The sequence below is a fragment of the Aulonocara sp. 'chitande type north' Nkhata Bay genome, linkage group LG17, assembly GCF_057382095.1.
Source record: "Aulonocara sp. 'chitande type north' Nkhata Bay isolate Kocher_YH1m ecotype deep benthic linkage group LG17, A_spYH_male_GT1.1, whole genome shotgun sequence".
NCBI lineage: Eukaryota > Metazoa > Chordata > Actinopteri > Cichliformes > Cichlidae > Aulonocara > Aulonocara sp. 'chitande type north' Nkhata Bay.
Genome location: NC_141360.1, coordinates 21820207 through 21840319, shown reverse-complemented (window position 1 = coordinate 21840319; position 20113 = coordinate 21820207). Strand labels below are relative to the sequence as shown.

Sequence of the window (20113 nt, the reverse complement as noted above, 5' to 3'; positions counted from 1 at the left end):
AAGACCAGGTTTCCTCCAGAAGGTTTGCCAATTATCTATGAAGCCCACATCGTTTCTGGGACACCACTCAGACAGCCAGCAATTTAAGGAGAACATGCGGCTAAACATGTCACTCCTGGTCTGATTGGGGAGGGGACCAGAGAAAACTACAGAGTCCGACATTGTTTTGGCAAAGTTGCACACCGATTCAATATTGATTTTAGTGACCTCCGATTGGCGTAACCGGGTGTCATTACTGCCGACGTGAATTATGATCTTACTGAATTTACGTAAGATCACATGTATGTATATGTATATATATGTATGTATATGTGTATATATGTATATGTGTATGTGTGTATATATGTATGTATGTATGTATGTATTTATATATGTATATATATATATATATATATATATATATATATATATACATATATACATATATATATACAACAACTGAGATAATTCATCCACAATACGAGGTTAGTCATTCATATACTGCTGCATGGGCTGGGCTGTAGTTACATCATAAGGGTTTAAAAATTGAGCTTTAAAATGATTGGCAGTAATAAAAGCCGAGGAAGGCCAACAGTGATCACTGACTGTTTTTAGGAGCTTTTTGAGATTAAATAGAAGAAAATACATAACATTAAACATGTTAACAACACAAAAGCCATATTGAACACAGACTACTTTAGGCCCGGAAGCAGGATTCGTCACGTCATCACTTAAAGACTGGCTACCTTTCTAATGTGAAGTTGTTGTCCCTTTCTCAGTCTTCTTGGCCTGCATGTTGGGCAGCACACCACCCTGAGCGATCGTCACTCAGCCCAGCAGCTTGTTCAGCTCTTCATCGTTGCGGACGGCCAGCTGCAGGTGGCGGGGGACGATTCTGGCAAGAGCATAGATTTGGTTTTGGCATTGGTGGGGGACGGATGATTCAACCACCGAACACTGCCCTGCTTTTGTCTTTGCTTCTTGATAAAAAGAGGAGAAATATACTTGCCTACATATGCTGTTCTACATGCTTTTAAACCATTTAAAAGTACAATTCATAGTTTTATATGTGAATTATATAATGTCAAATTACTATTAAACAAATGACTAAGAATTGTAGACTTTAGTTTACTTCAGCCATATTCCATCATAGTAAATCAGGTATCATACAAAATAAAATTAGCTTCAAATACAGTGATGACAATAAAAGAATATGACTTTAAGGACTTAACAACATTACTTCAGTTATAATACACCAACATCTCTTATACATTAGCACTAAGGGAACACTGAATGACCTGGTGGTTTTTGTCCATAAAACTACTCATCTAAGATTACCACAAAGTAAAAGATCTCTCAGCAACATTGTGCAACATTTTATGCACACTATTGCCCCTATCAAATAAGTGAGCTGGGATTTTTTTATTCTAAACATGAACTCCTGTTACAGCAACAGACATGGACTACTGGTGCCCCACACAACAACTCAATGTCCACTATGTGAAGGAGCCAAACACATGCCTGCTCCTCTCGTTAACTGAGATAAACTGCTGGCATATTGGTTTTATATACTGTCCAGTCTCTCCTGGTGAACATGGCCTACAGTAGCATTGTTTAATCTCATTTGAGTCATTGTTGATCTCGTTTTTAGTCTTGTGAGAGCACTGAAGCTTCTTTCAGCCTCAGCCGAGGATACTGGGATGACTAAAAGCAGCCTGACAATTGTCACGATAATAAATACTAGTTAATCTATAGCACCAAATCATCAGTCAGTCACCCGTGACCTCGCCTCTTCACCTCAGTCCGAGCTACAACATGGCAGAGCTGCCTCTGTCACCTAATAAATAACAGGGAGACATTCCAAATACATGCAGTCACACATGTGCTTCAAAAACAGTAATGAACCACCAAGTCATCCTCCAATTTCACCTGTGATCTTGTATCACCATTACTCTCTGTTGGTTCTTCTATCACCTGACAAATAGGACATACATGACAATAAGAATAAAATGGGTAGCTGCTTCAGTGTTTCTGTCACTTTGTGTAGATCTTGACTCATCAGTAATGTTTGTAGGGTGAGTGCATTTTTAAAACAGTTTGTGCAAACTGCACTACAAGGTGGAATATTTGCAGAAGCATGACGACCTCATGATATTTTGTCTCAAAAATTAACCCTATGACTATGTCAGTACCATTAGGATGAAATTGTGTCACCAACATTTTAACATTAGACATAAATTTAACAGCCTCTGTACACTAATGTTAACATGTTAGGCTTACTGGCATGTCCATAGTATTTATAAAAAAAAAAAAAAAGTAAATAAGTAAAGGAGGGAGACATTTAAGGATAGAACAATTCATGCTAAAAATTAATGAAGCATTTTTGTAACTGAAGTCAGTGATTTCCACGTTCATGCCGACTGTAGTTTCTGGTATAGAAAGAGCATGAAGATTAAAGTGTGACTATAATATTGATGTAATAGTAAGAAAGGAGCGAGCTCTTGGTGGGAGGGAGGTGGCTCTGAAAAGAGCCGTTGTTTGTAGGTGAGCGAGTAGCTTAAGCTCTCTCTCCGCGGATGCGGCGAGCCAGCTGGATGTCTTTGGGCATGATGGTGACCCGCTTGGCGTGGATGGCGCACAGGTTTGTGTCCTCGAAGAGACCGACCAGGTAAGCCTCACTGGCCTCTTGCAGAGCCATAACGGCAGAGCTCTGGAAGCGCAGGTCGGTCTTGAAGTCCTGAGCGATCTCGCGGACCAGGCGCTGGAAGGGCAGCTTGCGGATGAGCAGCTCGGTGGATTTCTGGTAACGGCGGATCTCGCGCAGAGCCACGGTACCGGGCCTGTAACGGTGAGGCTTCTTGACGCCTCCGGTGGCCGGGGCGCTCTTACGGGCAGCCTTAGTGGCGAGCTGCTTCCTGGGGGCTTTGCCGCCAGTAGACTTGCGAGCGGTCTGCTTGGTTCTTGCCATTGTTTCTCACTTTTCTTTTCCTGTGTTAAGGGCAGATTTTGTAGCAAACAGAGGAGACTCGCTGCTCTTAAACTGTGTGTGTCTGTGACGCGGTGCCTCCCCGGCTCATGATTGGTGAGGGGCTCCACGTGGTGCTCAGCACCGTTCAGAGGAGCACCGCCCCGCCTCGGTGTGTGCTTCTCATTGGAGAAAAGTGCATTGTAATTGCGCGCTGCCGCAAGCCTCTCTTCGATTGGTGCGTGACGAAGCTGCGCGCGCTCTGCGGAAATATAAGCGAGGCTTTGAGCCGATCAGGCCACATTTCTTTTGAGTGTTGATACTACGAAGAGAAGAACCTGTCAAAATGAGTGGACGCGGAAAGACTGGAGGCAAAGCCAGAGCTAAGGCCAAGACTCGCTCATCCCGTGCCGGGCTTCAGTTCCCCGTGGGTCGTGTCCACAGACTGCTGCGCAAAGGCAACTATGCGGAGCGTGTGGGAGCTGGCGCCCCCGTTTACCTGGCAGCTGTGCTCGAGTACCTGACCGCTGAGATCTTGGAGCTGGCTGGCAACGCGGCCCGCGACAACAAGAAGACTCGTATCATCCCACGTCACCTGCAGCTGGCTGTGCGCAACGACGAGGAGCTCAACAAACTCCTGGGGGGAGTCACCATCGCTCAAGGTGGTGTGCTGCCCAACATCCAGGCTGTGCTGCTGCCCAAGAAGACCGAGAAGCCCGCCAAGGCCAAGTAAATGCAAAGCGTTCGGCTTCACCAAAAAACGGCTCTTTTAAGAGCCACACACTCCTATCTGAGCAAACCTCCTTCTTGCTGTTACTGTCTGTAACTGGGATATGTAGATTATGCATCTTGATTTATTTTGAAATGTACGTTCATTCATATCACCTTACATGGTCAGGGACTGAAATCCACCTTCAAAATATACTATCATGAGTGCTTAAGCAGTGTTTGTTTTATTCACAAGAATAGAGGGTCTTAGTATAAAGTCAAAATAAAAAAAGTCAAAAGCTCTCAGTCTCTCCTGCTGTGTGGTTAAGGCTCATGCCTTGTTCAACCTCATTTACATTAGGGATCAGCTGTTAAGCGCTGCTGCAGGGTGCAGCTGGGCTACCGGCAGACAGACCCTACATCCCCAGTGAGGGAAGGAAACGGGTGACGTCTCCCGAGGACACCTCGGATAAAGTACAAGAGATACAATCAGTGCTTTGTCAGTGTTTACTCAGCAGTCAAGGACAGCAATATTTGCATAGTATTTTTACTGACATGTAGTGCACATATGTTTTGGGCAAAAACATTTTTGAATATTAAAATATGAACATTTGTAACAAAAAATTGACAAATTAGCCAGTTCCAATGTAAAACTTTATCTGCCTATTTAAAAAAAGAAGATAATCTTCTCACAAACTGGTGTTTGATTTTGAAACAGGAAAAAAGTGGGGAAACAACTGAAAAGACTAACATTTGAATAAAACCTGAAAGCAAGTAAATACTTTCTATGCTGCCTTATGGTAAACTTTGGTAATATTGATAAAGAACAACACTGGCTGACGATGAAATACAGTCAGCTGGCATGGTGACACTGCCAGTATTAACCTGCAGGGCTGGACTGGGACAGAAAATCGGGCATTTTGACTACAGACCGGCCCACCAGGTAGTAAAGCCATAAAGACTTTGAATGAAAACAAACTGTGTAACACTCATTTTACAACAGCTAGGCTGTGGGGGTCTGCCTGTTGTAAAATGAGTGTTACACAGTTACTAGCCTGGGGAGAGGACAACCCCCCGACACTGAACAATAGAATTAGTGGAAAACTACTGAGAAGGGGGACACAGGCCAGCCCCGGACTCTTCTTAAGCTGGGATATCAAAAGGATCGGTGAGGTCAAGAAGTACACCTCAACATTGTATTTTGAAATAATAGATTTCCCCGCACCCTTAACCCAACAGAACTCAATTTGTTCAAATGTACATGAATCAAATTGGTTATGAAATTAGTAATGAAATAAATACATGGTAAAATAAATAGCTGTCTGGGTTCAGCTTGGAGTAAAATGTGTGTCCCTAAAATCACTGAATATCAATTCAGCTGGCCTAGATTTAGTCAGGTAAGGTTGTTGAGTAAAGCATTTCAAATGGATTATATTGGCTAGGTATCAATAAACTATACTAAACTATACATACACCAGGTATTAAAGCCATAAAGCCTTTGAATGAAAACAAACGCTGTTGTGACAGTGATGTACAGTCTTGTTGGTATATGTATGATTTCTATACATTTGACATCAGATAAAAACTTTGGTTGTAAGATTTAGATAATTATTTAATAAAAGCGAGATATTTTAAATGAGAATAAGAAAGAAAAGTATTTCTTTGTGCCCCCCTCTCCCTGTTAATTCCCTACCTGGCCCCCTGGCATAACTTTGCTAGATCCGCACCTGCACAGTTACCAGCTGTCAGCTACTTAGAAAAGGATCCTGGGGTTATTTGTCTCTCAGAAACAGCTCATAACTTCCCTTCAACTCATTCATGTCACCTAAAAGGTAAACCTGTTTCTCCATCACAGCTCTGATGATTCAGTAAGGACATCTCCTGGTTTCATCTTCATGTTTCCCTCTCACCACATATCCAAACCGACATCATGACCAGCAGCTTTTTTTACAGCTGTGGCTCCAGCAAACATCAGCTGATACTGGAAATTAATATTAAATAAATTCTAACAACAGCTGATCAAGCTTAAACGTGCTGCTGTTGTTTAGCGCGACATCTGCTGGTTTCCTCTTTCTGGCACAAAGTGGGCGATAAACAAACAAGAGAGAAAAGCTGATCAGCTCATCATTGATCAGTTTCATGATTGAAGTAGCAACAGAAGAGGGAGGGGGAGATGAGAGAAGAGGCAGCTGTGCAGCGTAAACACACAGAATAAATCCAGCTTTGTCTTTTTCCATTCTAGCTAAAGTTCGGGACAAACTGCGTCTCTTCTCAGCTCAATACCAAACGCATAATATTTTCTCTGAATGAGGGACCATTCCATTTTTAAGGAGCCGTTGGCAACTCTACTAACTAACTAACCTTATCAATAAAATAAAGTTCACTATCAGTAACATCATAGCAACTGAACAGCTGTACAGAAACTCCGTCATGCTAGCTCGGGCAGTATGAGTTATTGCAACTGACGGTAAAAAGTCAGCACAACAAAAATAAACTCCACCTAAACTTAGTTTATATCTGACCCAGATAGACTGCAGGTCATAACTTCTTACCTGAAGTTCAGTTCACCTGACACTCGGACTGGTGGCTGCCTCGGTGTAGCTGACGCTGAAATGTTTGTGTGGGTTGCCATGACAACACCAAAGTGAATCTGAGATCGTTATTGTTTTCTATTTGTTTTCTTTATTTGCTTCTCATGCTTGTGTACATTTGCAGTAGGAAAGGTAATCTATGAATCCAGTGATATATCCTGCTTATAAGAAATGTTTCTGTTAAAATATTATTGTGAAGTAGTCACTTCCTGTGAGTTGCGTGAACCGGAAGTTGTGCGCGGGAGAGACAAGACAGAACGGTAACACGGCGGACTTTTCGGAATATACAACTTTTCTACTGCTGGTTTTACAAGGCGTACACGGTAAAAAATCATTATGCTGTTATTTGTTTAACACTTGTGCACCTTGTGAAAGGAAATAAGTGGCTGAGATGAATATCATATGTGCTATCGATATTATTTTACTTGTTTCTAGTTTTCACGGTGCTCCATGATTGTGAGAGGAATAAAAGAATTGTGGACATCAGTACGAAGCGTGGATTCTTTCGACCAGAGTAGAAACAGTGAAAACGTGTCCCAATCCATCTGGAGGCTTCGGTGTGCAAAGCTCTTCTCATCCTGCAGCAAGCTACAGGTCTCGGTTTGCAACGCGCTTCCCCTCCTGCAGCAAGCTACAGGCTTCGGTGTGCAAAGCTCTTCTCATCCTGCAGCAAGCTACAGGTCTCGGTTGCTTCTCATCCTGCAGCGAGCTACAGGCTTCAGTGGACACGTTGCTTTGCATTTTGTGACAACCAATCGGGAGCTGCAGATTCAGCGGACACTCCAAGAAGCGGTTTCAGGCTAGAGCGTGAGTCCTCAGGCTATATTGCGCAGTTATTATGCCTCATGAGTTGATGGATAGAACATGAGCTACAAATTTGCTGTAATGGACAAGGAATTAATAGTGTTCAAATTTCGGATTGTGTAAAAAAAAAAAAACAAACAAACAAAAAAAAAAAAAAGAAAAAAAAAAAAAAAAAAAGGACAATCTGTTGAAGTTCTGGAAATTATTGTTGTTTTCTTACCTGTTGCTTGCAAGCTTCATGAAGGCTGAAACTGAAAATTTATTTGCTGTCATACGTAAGAATCTAAGCTAAGGTTCCTTTGTGTTAATTTTAATAATTCTCCGCCTATTACATCCATTCTTGTAATTACCTTAGTTATCTTGTCCTCTTCATAAGATACCCCCTTTAAAGTCTGAAAATGTCTAAAGATGGTCATAGTCACCCTGATGTTATGTCAGAAGTACAAGATGCAGGGGATTTGGAAGAGGAAAAAAGTGTAGTGTCTGAGAAATCTGAGACAAAAACAAGAAAATCCTCTCGTGAAAGGCGATTAACGCCAAAAATGCAGGAACTGAAAGATCAAGAGTTAACTCAAAAGGAGAAGAGGTTCAAAGCAACATACGAGAAATGGAAAAGCAACGTAAGAGACATTCGCACAAAGTTAAAGCAAGTATGCTCTGAGAGTGACATGTATGATATGATGGATGAGGCTGAGAAGCTTGAGTCTGAATTAAAGGAACAGTATGACAGAATTCGACTCCAAACCTCACCAAGTCAAGAATTTCGAAGAAAGATCGATGCATGCTCAGCCGTGACGGCCGACTTGCTGCAGCTGATGAGAGTACGTCTGACTGAAGATGAAGGTGAGTTTGACACGGTGGCGGAAAGATCAAGGTTACGCATGCTACTTGATAATGAATATGCTAGGTCCATATATGGATCCACAGCCTCCAGAGTTACTGCACCCAGCTGTCACAATTCTAACCATCTCTCAGAGTCACCTAGCATTCCAGCTATGAGAGCGGAAGTGGCTGCTCAGCTGGCTGCAAAGAAAGCCGAAATTGATATGGAAGCTGCCATCGAAGCTCAACGTCAGCAGTTGAGAAAACTTGAAAATCAGAGGGACATTGATGTAATTCAGGCAAAGCTAAATGTCTACACTGAAGAAGAGGGAAGGGATGGGACACGCAGTCCTCCATTCAGCAAAGTGAGTGATGCACACCCCTTCGCTCACCACATCCCAGATCAAGAACGGCAGGTTGTGCAAAACGAGACATCATTGGTCCAATCGCTACAAGAGTCATTAGCTCTTACTCGCTTGCCAACTCCAGAACCTTCTGTATTCTCGGGCGATCCTCTGAAGTTTACAGAATGGAGCATAAGCTTCAAAGCCCTCATAGAGAGACGATGCTCTGACCCTGCAGACAGGCTATTCTACCTGCAAAAGTACATAGCAGGTGAGGCAAAATCCTCTCTTGAAGGCAGCTTCTACAGAAAAGATGAAGAAGCCTATCAACAAGCATGGGATAGGTTAAATGCTAGATATGGCCATTCCTTTGTAGTGCAGCGGGCTTTCAGAGATAAGCTAAATGGGTGGCCGAAGATTGGTGGAAAGGAATATCTCAAGTTAAGAGATTTCAGTGATTTCCTCCAAACATGTAGTAATGCCATGCCTCACGTAAAGGGCTTACAGGTTCTTAACGACTGTGAGGAGAATCAGAAAATACTAGTCAAGCTTCCTGATTGGGTGACATCTAGATGGAACCGTTATGTCACAGAGCAGCTAGATCGGGGCAACGACTATCCAAGCTTTCATGAGTTTGCTTCCTTTATCTCTAAGGAGTCACGCATCGCATGCAATCCAGTGTCATCCTTACATGCCTTAAGGCACTCTGCAGAGGCACCAGCAAGAGAGATGAAGCGTTCAAAAGCAAACACGTTTGCCACAAATGTGAAACCCCCGATTCCATCAAGCTCCACCGCCAAATCTGACCCTGGTGAAATCAAGTTGGGAGATGCAGGGAAACCAAAGAAATGGACCACACCAACACAAAATTCCAATAATGGCCAGTGTATTTGCTGTAGTGAGAACCATTCCATACATAAATGCAAGAGGCTTATGGACATGTCTGTAGAGGATAAGAAAAAATGCATACTTGAAAATAAGTTGTGTTTTGCATGTCTAAGAAAGGGTCACAATTCTAAAGACTGTAGGAACAGGGCCATGTGTGGCATATGCAGAAAGAGTCACCCAACGCCATTGCATGAAGATCGTTCTACAGCAGCATCAACACAAGGCGCAGTTGAAGAAAGTACGTTGTCATTATCATGTTGTGTGAGTGGAGGTGAAGGTGGGAGTACATCAATGATAGTCCCAGTGTGGATCTCAACACTTAGTGCTCCGGACACTGAAACCCTAGTGTATGCACTATTGGACACTCAAAGCAGTCACACATTTGTTGATCAGGAGGTGTGCGAAAAGCTACAAGCAACAATGGAACCAGTGAAACTTAAACTTTCCACCATGATGGGGAGAGACTCAGTCGTGAAGAGTCAAAGAGTATGCAAGCTCAAAGTTAGAGGATTTTCCTCTAATGTTTCCATCAGTTTGCCTCCAGCCTACACAAGGGACTTCATTCCCCTTGACCGCACACATATTCCCACTTGCCAGACAGCCAACAAATGGAAACACCTTGTAAGCATGGCCCAGGAGATACCCCCGTTGATGGACTGTGGTGTTGGATTGTTGATTGGATACAACTGCTCCAGAGCGTTAATTCCAAGAAGGGTCGTCACTGGGGGTGACTATGAGCCTTATGCTATTGAGACGGATCTTGGTTGGAGCATTGTGGGAAGCGCACCACAGCGTGTGCAGGCTAAAGATGTGACTGGTTTTTGTCATCGAGTGTCTGTCAGAGAGGTGCCACCCATAACACCATTTGCTGTCATCAAGGCCCTGGAGTCTGATTTTGCAGACACAAAACCTGGTGACAGAAGCATATCTCAAGAAGATATTTGCTTCCTGCAGATCTTGAAAGACAGAATCCAACAAAATAAGGATGGTCACCTGGAGATGCCTCTCCCTTTCAAAGCACGTCCGCATCTCCCAGACAACAAAGGGCTGGCGTTAGTACGGCTGAAGCATCTAAAGAGGAAGCTGGACAGAGATCCCAAATTCAAAATAGACTACGTGAGATTTATGGAAGGTGTCTTCAAGGATGGAGATGCAGAGAAAGTGGAAAACCAAGCAGAGCTGGGGAAAGTCTGGTATATCCCACACCAAGGAGTTTACCACCCCAGAAAACCAGGAAAAATCAGAGTGGTTTTCGACTGCTCTGCAAGGTATGAAGGCACCTCCTTAAACGACCATCTGCTAACAGGACCTGACCTCACAAATAGCCTAACAGCCGTGCTGTGCCGCTTCCGTAAACATCCCATCGCAGTCATGTGTGATGTGGAGAAAATGTTCCACAGGTTTCATGTGAGCGAGGATGATAGAGACTACCTGCGGTTTCTCTGGTGGGAAAATGGAGACACAAACTCTGAACCCAGAGAGTACCGCATGAAGGTTCACCTGTTTGGAGCATCATCATCCCCTGGCTGCGCCAATTATGGCATGAAGCACCTTGCCAGCCAATGTGAGAAAGAGTACCCCTCCGCAGCTAACTTCATCCAGAAACATTTCTATGTCGACGATGGTCTCATAAGTGTAGAGTCGGTGGGTAAGGCAATTGAACTGGTCAAAGAAGCCCAAGCCGTGTGTGCCAAAGGAAAGCTGCACCTTCACAAATTTCTCTCCAACAGCCGAGAGGTCCTTGACTCTGTCGATGTTGCAGAGCGTGCTACGGAGGTAAAGAATGTTGATCTTAATCACGAGGATTTACCAGTTCAAAGAGTGCTAGGTATAAGGTGGAATGTTGAAAATGATAGCTTCTCCTTCAAGGTGTCACTTGAGGAGAAACCAGCAACGCGCCGAGGGATTCTTTCAATTGTGGCCTCCTTGTATGACCCTTTGGGGTTTCTAGCCCCAGTCATTCTTGAAGGGAAAAGAGTGCTGCAGGAGATGTGTCAGAGAGGCACAGGGTGGGATGAGCCACTACCCAAAGGCTTGAAGTTAAGGTGGGAGACTTGGATGAAGGATCTGGAGAACCTGGAAAGAATTGAAATTCAAAGATGCTTCATACCTGACAGCCTTGGCGAGATTCAAAGAGTCGAGCTTCATCATTTCTCTGATGCAAGCAGTCAAGGGTATGGCCAGTGCTCTTACATCAGAGTGGTAAGCAGAGAAAGGGTATGCTGCTCCTTGGTCATGGGCAAGGCGAGGGTTGCACCAACCAAAATAGTTACCATACCGAGACTTGAGTTAACTGCAGCAGTAACCTCGGCATCTGTGAGCAGCATGTTAAGAGAGGAGCTAGAACTCAAGGTTGATGACGAATATTTTTGGACAGACTCAAAGGTCGTGCTTGGTTACATCAATAATGAAGCAAGAAGGTTCCATGTGTTCGTGGCAAACCGCGTGCAGAGAATTCGAGAAACCACCGATGCACGGAAATGGTACTATGTTGACACAGGAGAAAACCCTGCTGATCATGCCTCGAGAGGCCTCAAAGTAGCTGACCTCATCAAGTCAAATTGGTTCTCTGGTCCCAGCTTTCTATGGGAAAGAGAGATAGCCACAAAACAGGCTACTTCAGATTTGCTGGTGGGAGACCCAGAGGTGAGGACTACTCAGGTGTTGAAGGTTGATGTAGCAAGGCAGTTTGACATCCAGAAGCATCTGCTGCGGTTCTCAAGATGGACTACAGCTGTCAACGTCATTGCTCGTATCCAGCGGCTGGCAAAGAGGATCAGGACCGCTGAGCCTTTAAGCGTGGAAGAGAGAAAGCAAGCTGCACAGACTCTCGTCAAGCTTGCACAACAAGATGCCTTTCAAGAGGAGTTAAACACACTCAGCCAGAAACTAGGAAGGCTGCCTTGCAACCACCAACTCTTTCAGCTTGACCCATTTCTCCAAGATGGCATAATGAGAGTAGGAGGAAGACTGAGGAAGGCATCTGTGCCTCTTGAGTTAAGACACCCAGTGATCCTTCCTAAAGATGGTGCTGTTACAAACCTCATCATTGCACACCATCATACCAAGATACAACACCAAGGCAGAGGACAAACCCTCAATGCCCTGAGAGCCAATGGTTACTGGATCACTGGTGGAAGTAAGGCTGTAGCCCAATACATCAGGCAGTGCGTACAGTGCAGGAGAGCCCGCGCGCCACCAGAGGAGCAACGGATGGCAGATCTACCTAGTGACCGTGTTGATCCCACACCACCATTCACTTATTGTGGTATGGACTGCTTTGGTCCTTTTCACACCAAACAAGGTCGCAAAGATCAAAAACGGTACGGCCTCCTCTTCACATGTTTTTGCTCAAGGGCAGTGCATATAGAGATGTTGGAGGATTTGACGACTGACGCATTCATCAATGCCTTGCGCTGCTTCATTGCCCTTCGTGGAGCTGTTAGGCACATTAGGTCCGATCAGGGAACTAACTTTATGGGGGCAAGAAACGAGATGGCAAAGGCTCTGAAAGAACTTGATAAGGAAAGCGTGACTGCATACCTAGCAGAAAATCAGTGCGACTTCCAGATGAATACGCCCCACTCTAGTCATGCTGGAGGCGCATGGGAGCGTCAAATCCGGACAGTGAGAAGCGTACTGAGCACAGTCCTTGCCTGCAGTGTGGGAAGGTTGGATGATGCTTCATTGAGGACATTCCTTTATGAAGCTATGTGCATCGTGAATAACCGCCCACTCACTGTTGATAACATCAATGACCCCAAAAGCTTGGAGCCACTCACACCGAACCACTTGATCACCATGAAATCCTCAGTCCCACTTCCACCTCCAGGTAAATTCGTCAAGGAGGACCTGTATGCTAAGAAACGGTGGAGAAGGGTACAGTATTTGACTGAGCAATTTTGGCACAGATGGAGAAAGGAATACCTGGCCAATATTGCTCTGAGACAGCGATGGCATACACCAAGACGTAATGTGGAGGTGGGTGACATTGTGATTCTCAAAGAGGAAGATGTTCCTCGCAATGAATGGAAACTTGCTAGGGTTGTGGAAGCACATGAGGATGATGATGGACTTGTACGGAAGGTGACAATCCAGACTGGTGATCGGAAGTTAGGAAAGAGAGGCGAACGCCTCGTCCAACCCTCAATCATTCAGAGACCCATTCAGAAATTAGTGGTCCTGGTGAAAAACAGCTAAATGGGAAAAATGTCATTCATTGATTAGATTTCCCTTCTAAAATAGAAGTTGTCATTATGCTGTACTTCATGCACATGTTATGGAGATGTAAAATCTACTGTTCATATTGTTGAATTCATTTGTTGAGAAAAGAATATTGTTTATGTCAATGCAAGAATGTTTAAAACAACAACATGGTGCTTGGGAATTACCATTGATATAATGAGAAATTCAAGTGTATTTACGTTCTCAATTGTAATAATCAAAGGTAATTGGTGGGAGTGTAGCTGACGCTGAAATGTTTGTGTGGGTTGCCATGACAACACCAAAGTGAATCTGAGATCGTTATTGTTTTCTATTTGTTTTCTTTATTTGCTTCTCATGCTTGTGTACATTTGCAGTAGGAAAGGTAATCTATGAATCCAGTGATATATCCTGCTTATAAGAAATGTTTCTGTTAAAATATTATTGTGAAGTAGTCACTTCCTGTGAGTTGCGTGAACCGGAAGTTGTGCGCGGGAGAGACAAGACAGAACGGTAACACGGCGGACTTTTCGGAATATACAACTTTTCTACTGCTGGTTTTACAAGGCGTACACGGTAAAAAATCATTATGCTGTTATTTGTTTAACACTTGTGCACCTTGTGAAAGGAAATAAGTGGCTGAGATGAATATCATATGTGCTATCGATATTATTTTACTTGTTTCTAGTTTTCACGGTGCTCCATGATTGTGAGAGGAATAAAAGAATTGTGGACATCAGTACGAAGCGTGGATTCTTTCGACCAGAGTAGAAACACTCGGGTCTCTCCTCCTCCTGCCTCCCCTTCCCTCATCCACCTGCTGGCCTCTGTGGAAGCTCCGCCATAGCCACCACCAAACAACTGAGTTATTTTTACACATCGACCTGCATCTGGCCAATCCACCACCTCTCATTGTTCATGCCCTTAATAAAATAAAATAAAAAAACAAGTCACCGGGCATATGCCCAGTATGCCCGATGGCCAGTCCAGCTATGTTAACCTGAAACCAAATCTGCAGCTCCATACAGCAATGTTACGACTTAGATTATATCTTATAACGCATAACTCTTATGTTAGCTCCCCTCAGTAGCATACTGTCTGAAATATTCGACGGCTGCAATAATTCTTTAAGTGTTATTTTTTCCTTGGTATTCTAATTTCACCGAAGTTTACTAAACTCAACAAACTTAATATTACTTACCGGGACATTTATTCTGTCCTCATTTTCTTTCACCGAAAAATTGTTTCCTGCAGTGCCGTCTTTCCTGCTTGGCTCTCCTACCTTTGCTAACGTGATGCACATAGCGCAGAAGCAGATGCTGCATTCACTTACACTCGGATATCTGAGCTTCACCGTGAAAACATAATCTGACATTTGATATTTGATTGAATTGTATTGTTTTGCCTTTGGGGTGGCACCTGGGGTGGCCAGTCTGGTTGGGGGGGTGGCCTGTGCCCCCCCAGGCCACCCCGCTGGACACGCCATTGTATGTGACCCTATCATACAAGAAATACACCTTTAAAAGTTATCACCTACATTTTAAAATATTCTGTTAAAAAACAACAAATGTGATGGAAAATATTACGGTTATAGATGCATGTTATTATCTATATATGAGATATGTTTCACTTGTATTTTTATTTTTTTGAAAGCCTTGGAAGTACAATGTATAGTTTATTGATACCTAGCCAATATAATCCATTTGAAATGCTTTACTCAACAACCTTACCTGACTAAATCTAGGCCAGCTGAATTGATATTCAGTGATTTTAGGGACACACATTTTACTCCAAGCTGAACCCAGACAGCTATTTATTTTACCATGTATTTATTTCATTACTAATTTCATAACCAATTTGATTCATGTACATTTGAACAAATTGAGTTCTGTTGGGTTAAGGGTGCGGGGAAATCTATTATTTCAAAATACAATGTTGAGGTGTACTTCTTGACCTCACCGATCCTTTTGATATCCCAGCTTAAGAAGAGTCCGGGGCTGGCCTGTGTCCCCCTTCTCAGTAGTTTTCCACTAATTCTATTGTTCAGTGTCGGGGGGTTGTCCTCTCCCCAGGCTAGTAACTGTGTAACACTCATTTTACAACAGGCAGACCCCCACAGCCTAGCTGTTGTAAAATGAGTGTTACACAGTTTGTTTTCATTCAAAGTCTTTATGGCTTTACTACCTGGTGGGCCGGTCTGTAGTCAAAATGCCCGATTTTCTGTCCCAGTCCAGCCCTGCAGGTTAATACTGGCAGTGTCACCATGCCAGCTGACTGTATTTCATCGTCAGCCAGTGTTGTTCTTTATCAATATTACCAAAGTTTACCATAAGGCAGCATAGAAAGTATTTACTTGCTTTCAGGTTTTATTCAAATGTTAGTCTTTTCAGTTGTTTCCCCACTTTTTTCCTGTTTCAAAATCAAACACCAGTTTGTGAGAAGATTATCTTCTTTTTTTAAATAGGCAGATAAAGTTTTACATTGGAACTGGCTAATTTGTCAATTTTTTGTTACAAATGTTCATATTTTAATATTCAAAAATGTTTTTGCCCAAAACATATGTGCACTACATGTCAGTAAAAATACTATGCAAATATTGCTGTCCTTGACTGCTGAGTAAACACTGACAAAGCACTGATTGTATCTCTTGTACTTTATCCGAGGTGTCCTCGGGAGACGTCACCCGTTTCCTTCCCTCACTGGGGATGTAGGGTCTGTCTGCCGGTAGCCCAGCTGCACCCTGCAGCAGCGCTTAACAGCTGATCCCTAATGTAAATGAGGTTGAACAAGGCATGAGCCTTAACCACACAGCAGGAGAGACTGAGAGCTTTTGACTTTTTTTATTTTGACTTTATACTAAGACCCTCTATTCTTGTGAATAAAACAAACACTGCTTAAGCACTCATGATAGTATATTTTGAAGGTGGATTTCAGTCCCTGACCATGTAAGGTGATATGAATGAACGTACATTTCAAAATAAATCAAGATGCATAATCTACATATCCCAGTTACAGACAGTAACAGCAAGAAGGAGGTTTGCTCAGATAGGAGTGTGTGGCTCTTAAAAGAGCCGTTTTTTGGTGAAGCCGAACGCTTTGCATTTACTTGGCCTTGGCGGGCTTCTCGGTCTTCTTGGGCAGCAGCACAGCCTGGATGTTGGGCAGCACACCACCTTGAGCGATGGTGACTCCCCCCAGGAGTTTGTTGAGCTCCTCGTCGTTGCGCACAGCCAGCTGCAGGTGACGTGGGATGATACGAGTCTTCTTGTTGTCGCGGGCCGCGTTGCCAGCCAGCTCCAAGATCTCAGCGGTCAGGTACTCGAGCACAGCTGCCAGGTAAACGGGGGCGCCAGCTCCCACACGCTCCGCATAGTTGCCTTTGCGCAGCAGTCTGTGGACACGACCCACGGGGAACTGAAGCCCGGCACGGGATGAGCGAGTCTTGGCCTTAGCTCTGGCTTTGCCTCCAGTCTTTCCGCGTCCACTCATTTTGACAGGTTCTTCTCTTCGTAGTATCAACACTCAAAAGAAATGTGGCCTGATCGGCTCAAAGCCTCGCTTATATTTCCGCAGAGCGCGCGCAGCTTCGTCACGCACCAATCGAAGAGAGGCTTGCGGCAGCGCGCAATTACAATGCACTTTTCTCCAATGAGAAGCACACACCGAGGCGGGGCGGTGCTCCTCTGAACGGTGCTGAGCACCACGTGGAGCCCCTCACCAATCATGAGCCGGGGAGGCACCGCGTCACAGACACACACAGTTTAAGAGCAGCGAGTCTCCTCTGTTTGCTACAAAATCTGCCCTTAACACAGGAAAAGAAAAGTGAGAAACAATGGCAAGAACCAAGCAGACCGCTCGCAAGTCTACTGGCGGCAAAGCCCCCAGGAAGCAGCTCGCCACTAAGGCTGCCCGTAAGAGCGCCCCGGCCACCGGAGGCGTCAAGAAGCCTCACCGTTACAGGCCCGGTACCGTGGCTCTGCGCGAGATCCGCCGTTACCAGAAATCCACCGAGCTGCTCATCCGCAAGCTGCCCTTCCAGCGCCTGGTCCGCGAGATCGCTCAGGACTTCAAGACCGACCTGCGCTTCCAGAGCTCTGCCGTTATGGCTCTGCAAGAGGCCAGTGAGGCTTACCTGGTCGGTCTCTTCGAGGACACAAACCTGTGCGCCATCCACGCCAAGCGGGTCACCATCATGCCCAAAGACATCCAGCTGGCTCGCCGCATCCGCGGAGAGAGAGCTTAAGCTACTCGCTCACCTACAAACAACGGCTCTTTTCAGAGCCACCTCCCTCCCACCAAGAGCTCGCTCCTTTCTTACTATTACATCAATATTATAGTCACACTTTAATCTTCATGCTCTTTCTATACCAGAAACTACAGTCGGCATGAACGTGGAAATCACTGACTTCAGTTACAAAAATGCTTCATTAATTTTTAGCATGAATTGTTCTATCCTTAAATGTCTCCCTCCTTTACTTATTTACTTTTTTTTTTTTTTTATAAATACTATGGACATGCCAGTAAGCCTAACATGTTAACATTAGTGTACAGAGGCTGTTAAATTTATGTCTAATGTTAAAATGTTGGTGACACAATTTCATCCTAATGGTACTGACATAGTCATAGGGTTAATTTTTGAGACAAAATATCATGAGGTCGTCATGCTTCTGCAAATATTCCACCTTGTAGTGCAGTTTGCACAAACTGTTTTAAAAATGCACTCACCCTACAAACATTACTGATGAGTCAAGATCTACACAAAGTGACAGAAACACTGAAGCAGCTACCCATTTTATTCTTATTGTCATGTATGTCCTATTTGTCAGGTGATAGAAGAACCAACAGAGAGTAATGGTGATACAAGATCACAGGTGAAATTGGAGGATGACTTGGTGGTTCATTACTGTTTTTGAAGCACATGTGTGACTGCATGTATTTGGAATGTCTCCCTGTTATTTATTAGGTGACAGAGGCAGCTCTGCCATGTTGTAGCTCGGACTGAGGTGAAGAGGCGAGGTCACGGGTGACTGACTGATGATTTGGTGCTATAGATTAACTAGTATTTATTATCGTGACAATTGTCAGGCTGCTTTTAGTCATCCCAGTATCCTCGGCTGAGGCTGAAAGAAGCTTCAGTGCTCTCACAAGACTAAAAACGAGATCAACAATGACTCAAATGAGATTAAACAATGCTACTGTAGGCCATGTTCACCAGGAGAGACTGGACAGTATATAAAACCAATATGCCAGCAGTTTATCTCAGTTAACGAGAGGAGCAGGCATGTGTTTGGCTCCTTCACATAGTGGACATTGAGTTGTTGTGTGGGGCACCAGTAGTCCATGTCTGTTGCTGTAACAGGAGTTCATGTTTAGAATAAAAAAATCCCAGCTCACTTATTTGATAGGGGCAATAGTGTGCATAAAATGTTGCACAATGTTGCTGAGAGATCTTTTACTTTGTGGTAATCTTAGATGAGTAGTTTTATGGACAAAAACCACCAGGTCATTCAGTGTTCCCTTAGTGCTAATGTATAAGAGATGTTGGTGTATTATAACTGAAGTAATGTTGTTAAGTCCTTAAAGTCATATTCTTTTATTGTCATCACTGTATTTGAAGCTAATTTTATTTTGTATGATACCTGATTTACTATGATGGAATATGGCTGAAGTAAACTAAAGTCTACAATTCTTAGTCATTTGTTTAATAGTAATTTGACATTATATAATTCACATATAAAACTATGAATTGTACTTTTAAATGGTTTAAAAGCATGTAGAACAGCATATGTAGGCAAGTATATTTCTCCTCTTTTTATCAAGAAGCAAAGACAAAAGCAGGGCAGTGTTCGGTGGTTGAATCATCCGTCCCCCACCAATGCCAAAACCAAATCTATGCTCTTGCCAGAATCGTCCCCCGCCACCTGCAGCTGGCCGTCCGCAACGATGAAGAGCTGAACAAGCTGCTGGGCTGAGTGACGATCGCTCAGGGTGGTGTGCTGCCCAACATGCAGGCCAAGAAGACTGAGAAAGGGACAACAACTTCACATTAGAAAGGTAGCCAGTCTTTAAGTGATGACGTGACGAATCCTGCTTCCGGGCCTAAAGTAGTCTGTGTTCAATATGGCTTTTGTGTTGTTAACATGTTTAATGTTATGTATTTTCTTCTATTTAATCTCAAAAAGCTCCTAAAAACAGTCAGTGATCACTGTTGGCCTTCCTCGGCTTTTATTACTGCCAATCATTTTAAAGCTCAATTTTTAAACCCTTATGATGTAACTACAGCCCAGCCCATGCAGCAGTATATGAATGACTAACCTCGTATTGTGGATGAATTATCTCAGTTGTTGTATATATATATGTATATATGTATATATATATATATATATATATATATATATATATACATATATAAATACATACATACATACATACATATATACACACATACACATATACATATATACACATATACATACATATATATACATATACATACATGTGATCTTACGTAAATTCAGTAAGATCATAATTCACGTCGGCAGTAATGACACCCGGTTACGCCAATCGGAGGTCACTAAAATCAATATTGAATCGGTGTGCAACTTTGCCAAAACAATGTCGGACTCTGTAGTTTTCTCTGGTCCCCTCCCCAATCAGACCAGGAGTGACATGTTTAGCCGCATGTTCTCCTTAAATTGCTGGCTGTCTGAGTGGTGTCCCAGAAACGATGTGGGCTTCATAGATAATTGGCAAACCTTCTGGAGGAAACCTGGTCTTGTTAGGAGAGACGGCATCCATCCCACTTTGGA

At 43.6% G+C, this 20113-nt stretch overlaps 4 protein-coding genes across 5 annotated transcripts; 2 read left to right on the top strand and 2 right to left on the bottom strand.

Annotated features, from left to right (window-relative positions):
- Positions 1–2528: 2528 nt before the first annotated feature.
- Positions 2529–2982, bottom strand: LOC147310057 (histone H3). The gene has a single exon (XM_086269382.1). The coding sequence runs from the start codon at positions 2945–2947 to the stop codon at positions 2537–2539; it is 411 nt and encodes a 136-aa protein (XP_086125508.1). The 5' UTR covers positions 2948–2982; the 3' UTR covers positions 2529–2536.
- Positions 2983–3271: 289 nt separating this feature from the next.
- LOC147310054 (histone H2A-like) lies at positions 3272–19625 on the top strand. 2 transcript variants are annotated; one of them, XM_086269378.1, is made up of 2 exons: positions 3272–3673; positions 19210–19625. In XM_086269378.1, exons 1-2 carry the CDS (start codon positions 3291–3293, stop codon positions 19274–19276), a joined length of 450 nt encoding a protein of 149 aa, XP_086125504.1. In that variant the 5' UTR covers positions 3272–3290; the 3' UTR covers positions 19277–19625. The 2 variants fall into 2 exon arrangements, with proteins under 2 accessions (XP_086125504.1, XP_086125506.1); XM_086269380.1 differs by lacking the exon at positions 19210–19625 and having other exon boundaries at positions 3272–3922.
- Positions 16162–16812, bottom strand: LOC147310056 (histone H2A-like). The gene has a single exon (XM_086269383.1). The coding sequence runs from the start codon at positions 16791–16793 to the stop codon at positions 16407–16409; it is 387 nt and encodes a 128-aa protein (XP_086125509.1). The 5' UTR covers positions 16794–16812; the 3' UTR covers positions 16162–16406.
- Positions 17102–17555, top strand: LOC147310055 (histone H3). Its single transcript, XM_086269381.1, has one exon. The coding sequence runs from the start codon at positions 17137–17139 to the stop codon at positions 17545–17547; it is 411 nt and encodes a 136-aa protein (XP_086125507.1). The 5' UTR covers positions 17102–17136; the 3' UTR covers positions 17548–17555.
- Positions 19626–20113: the final 488 nt, after the last annotated feature.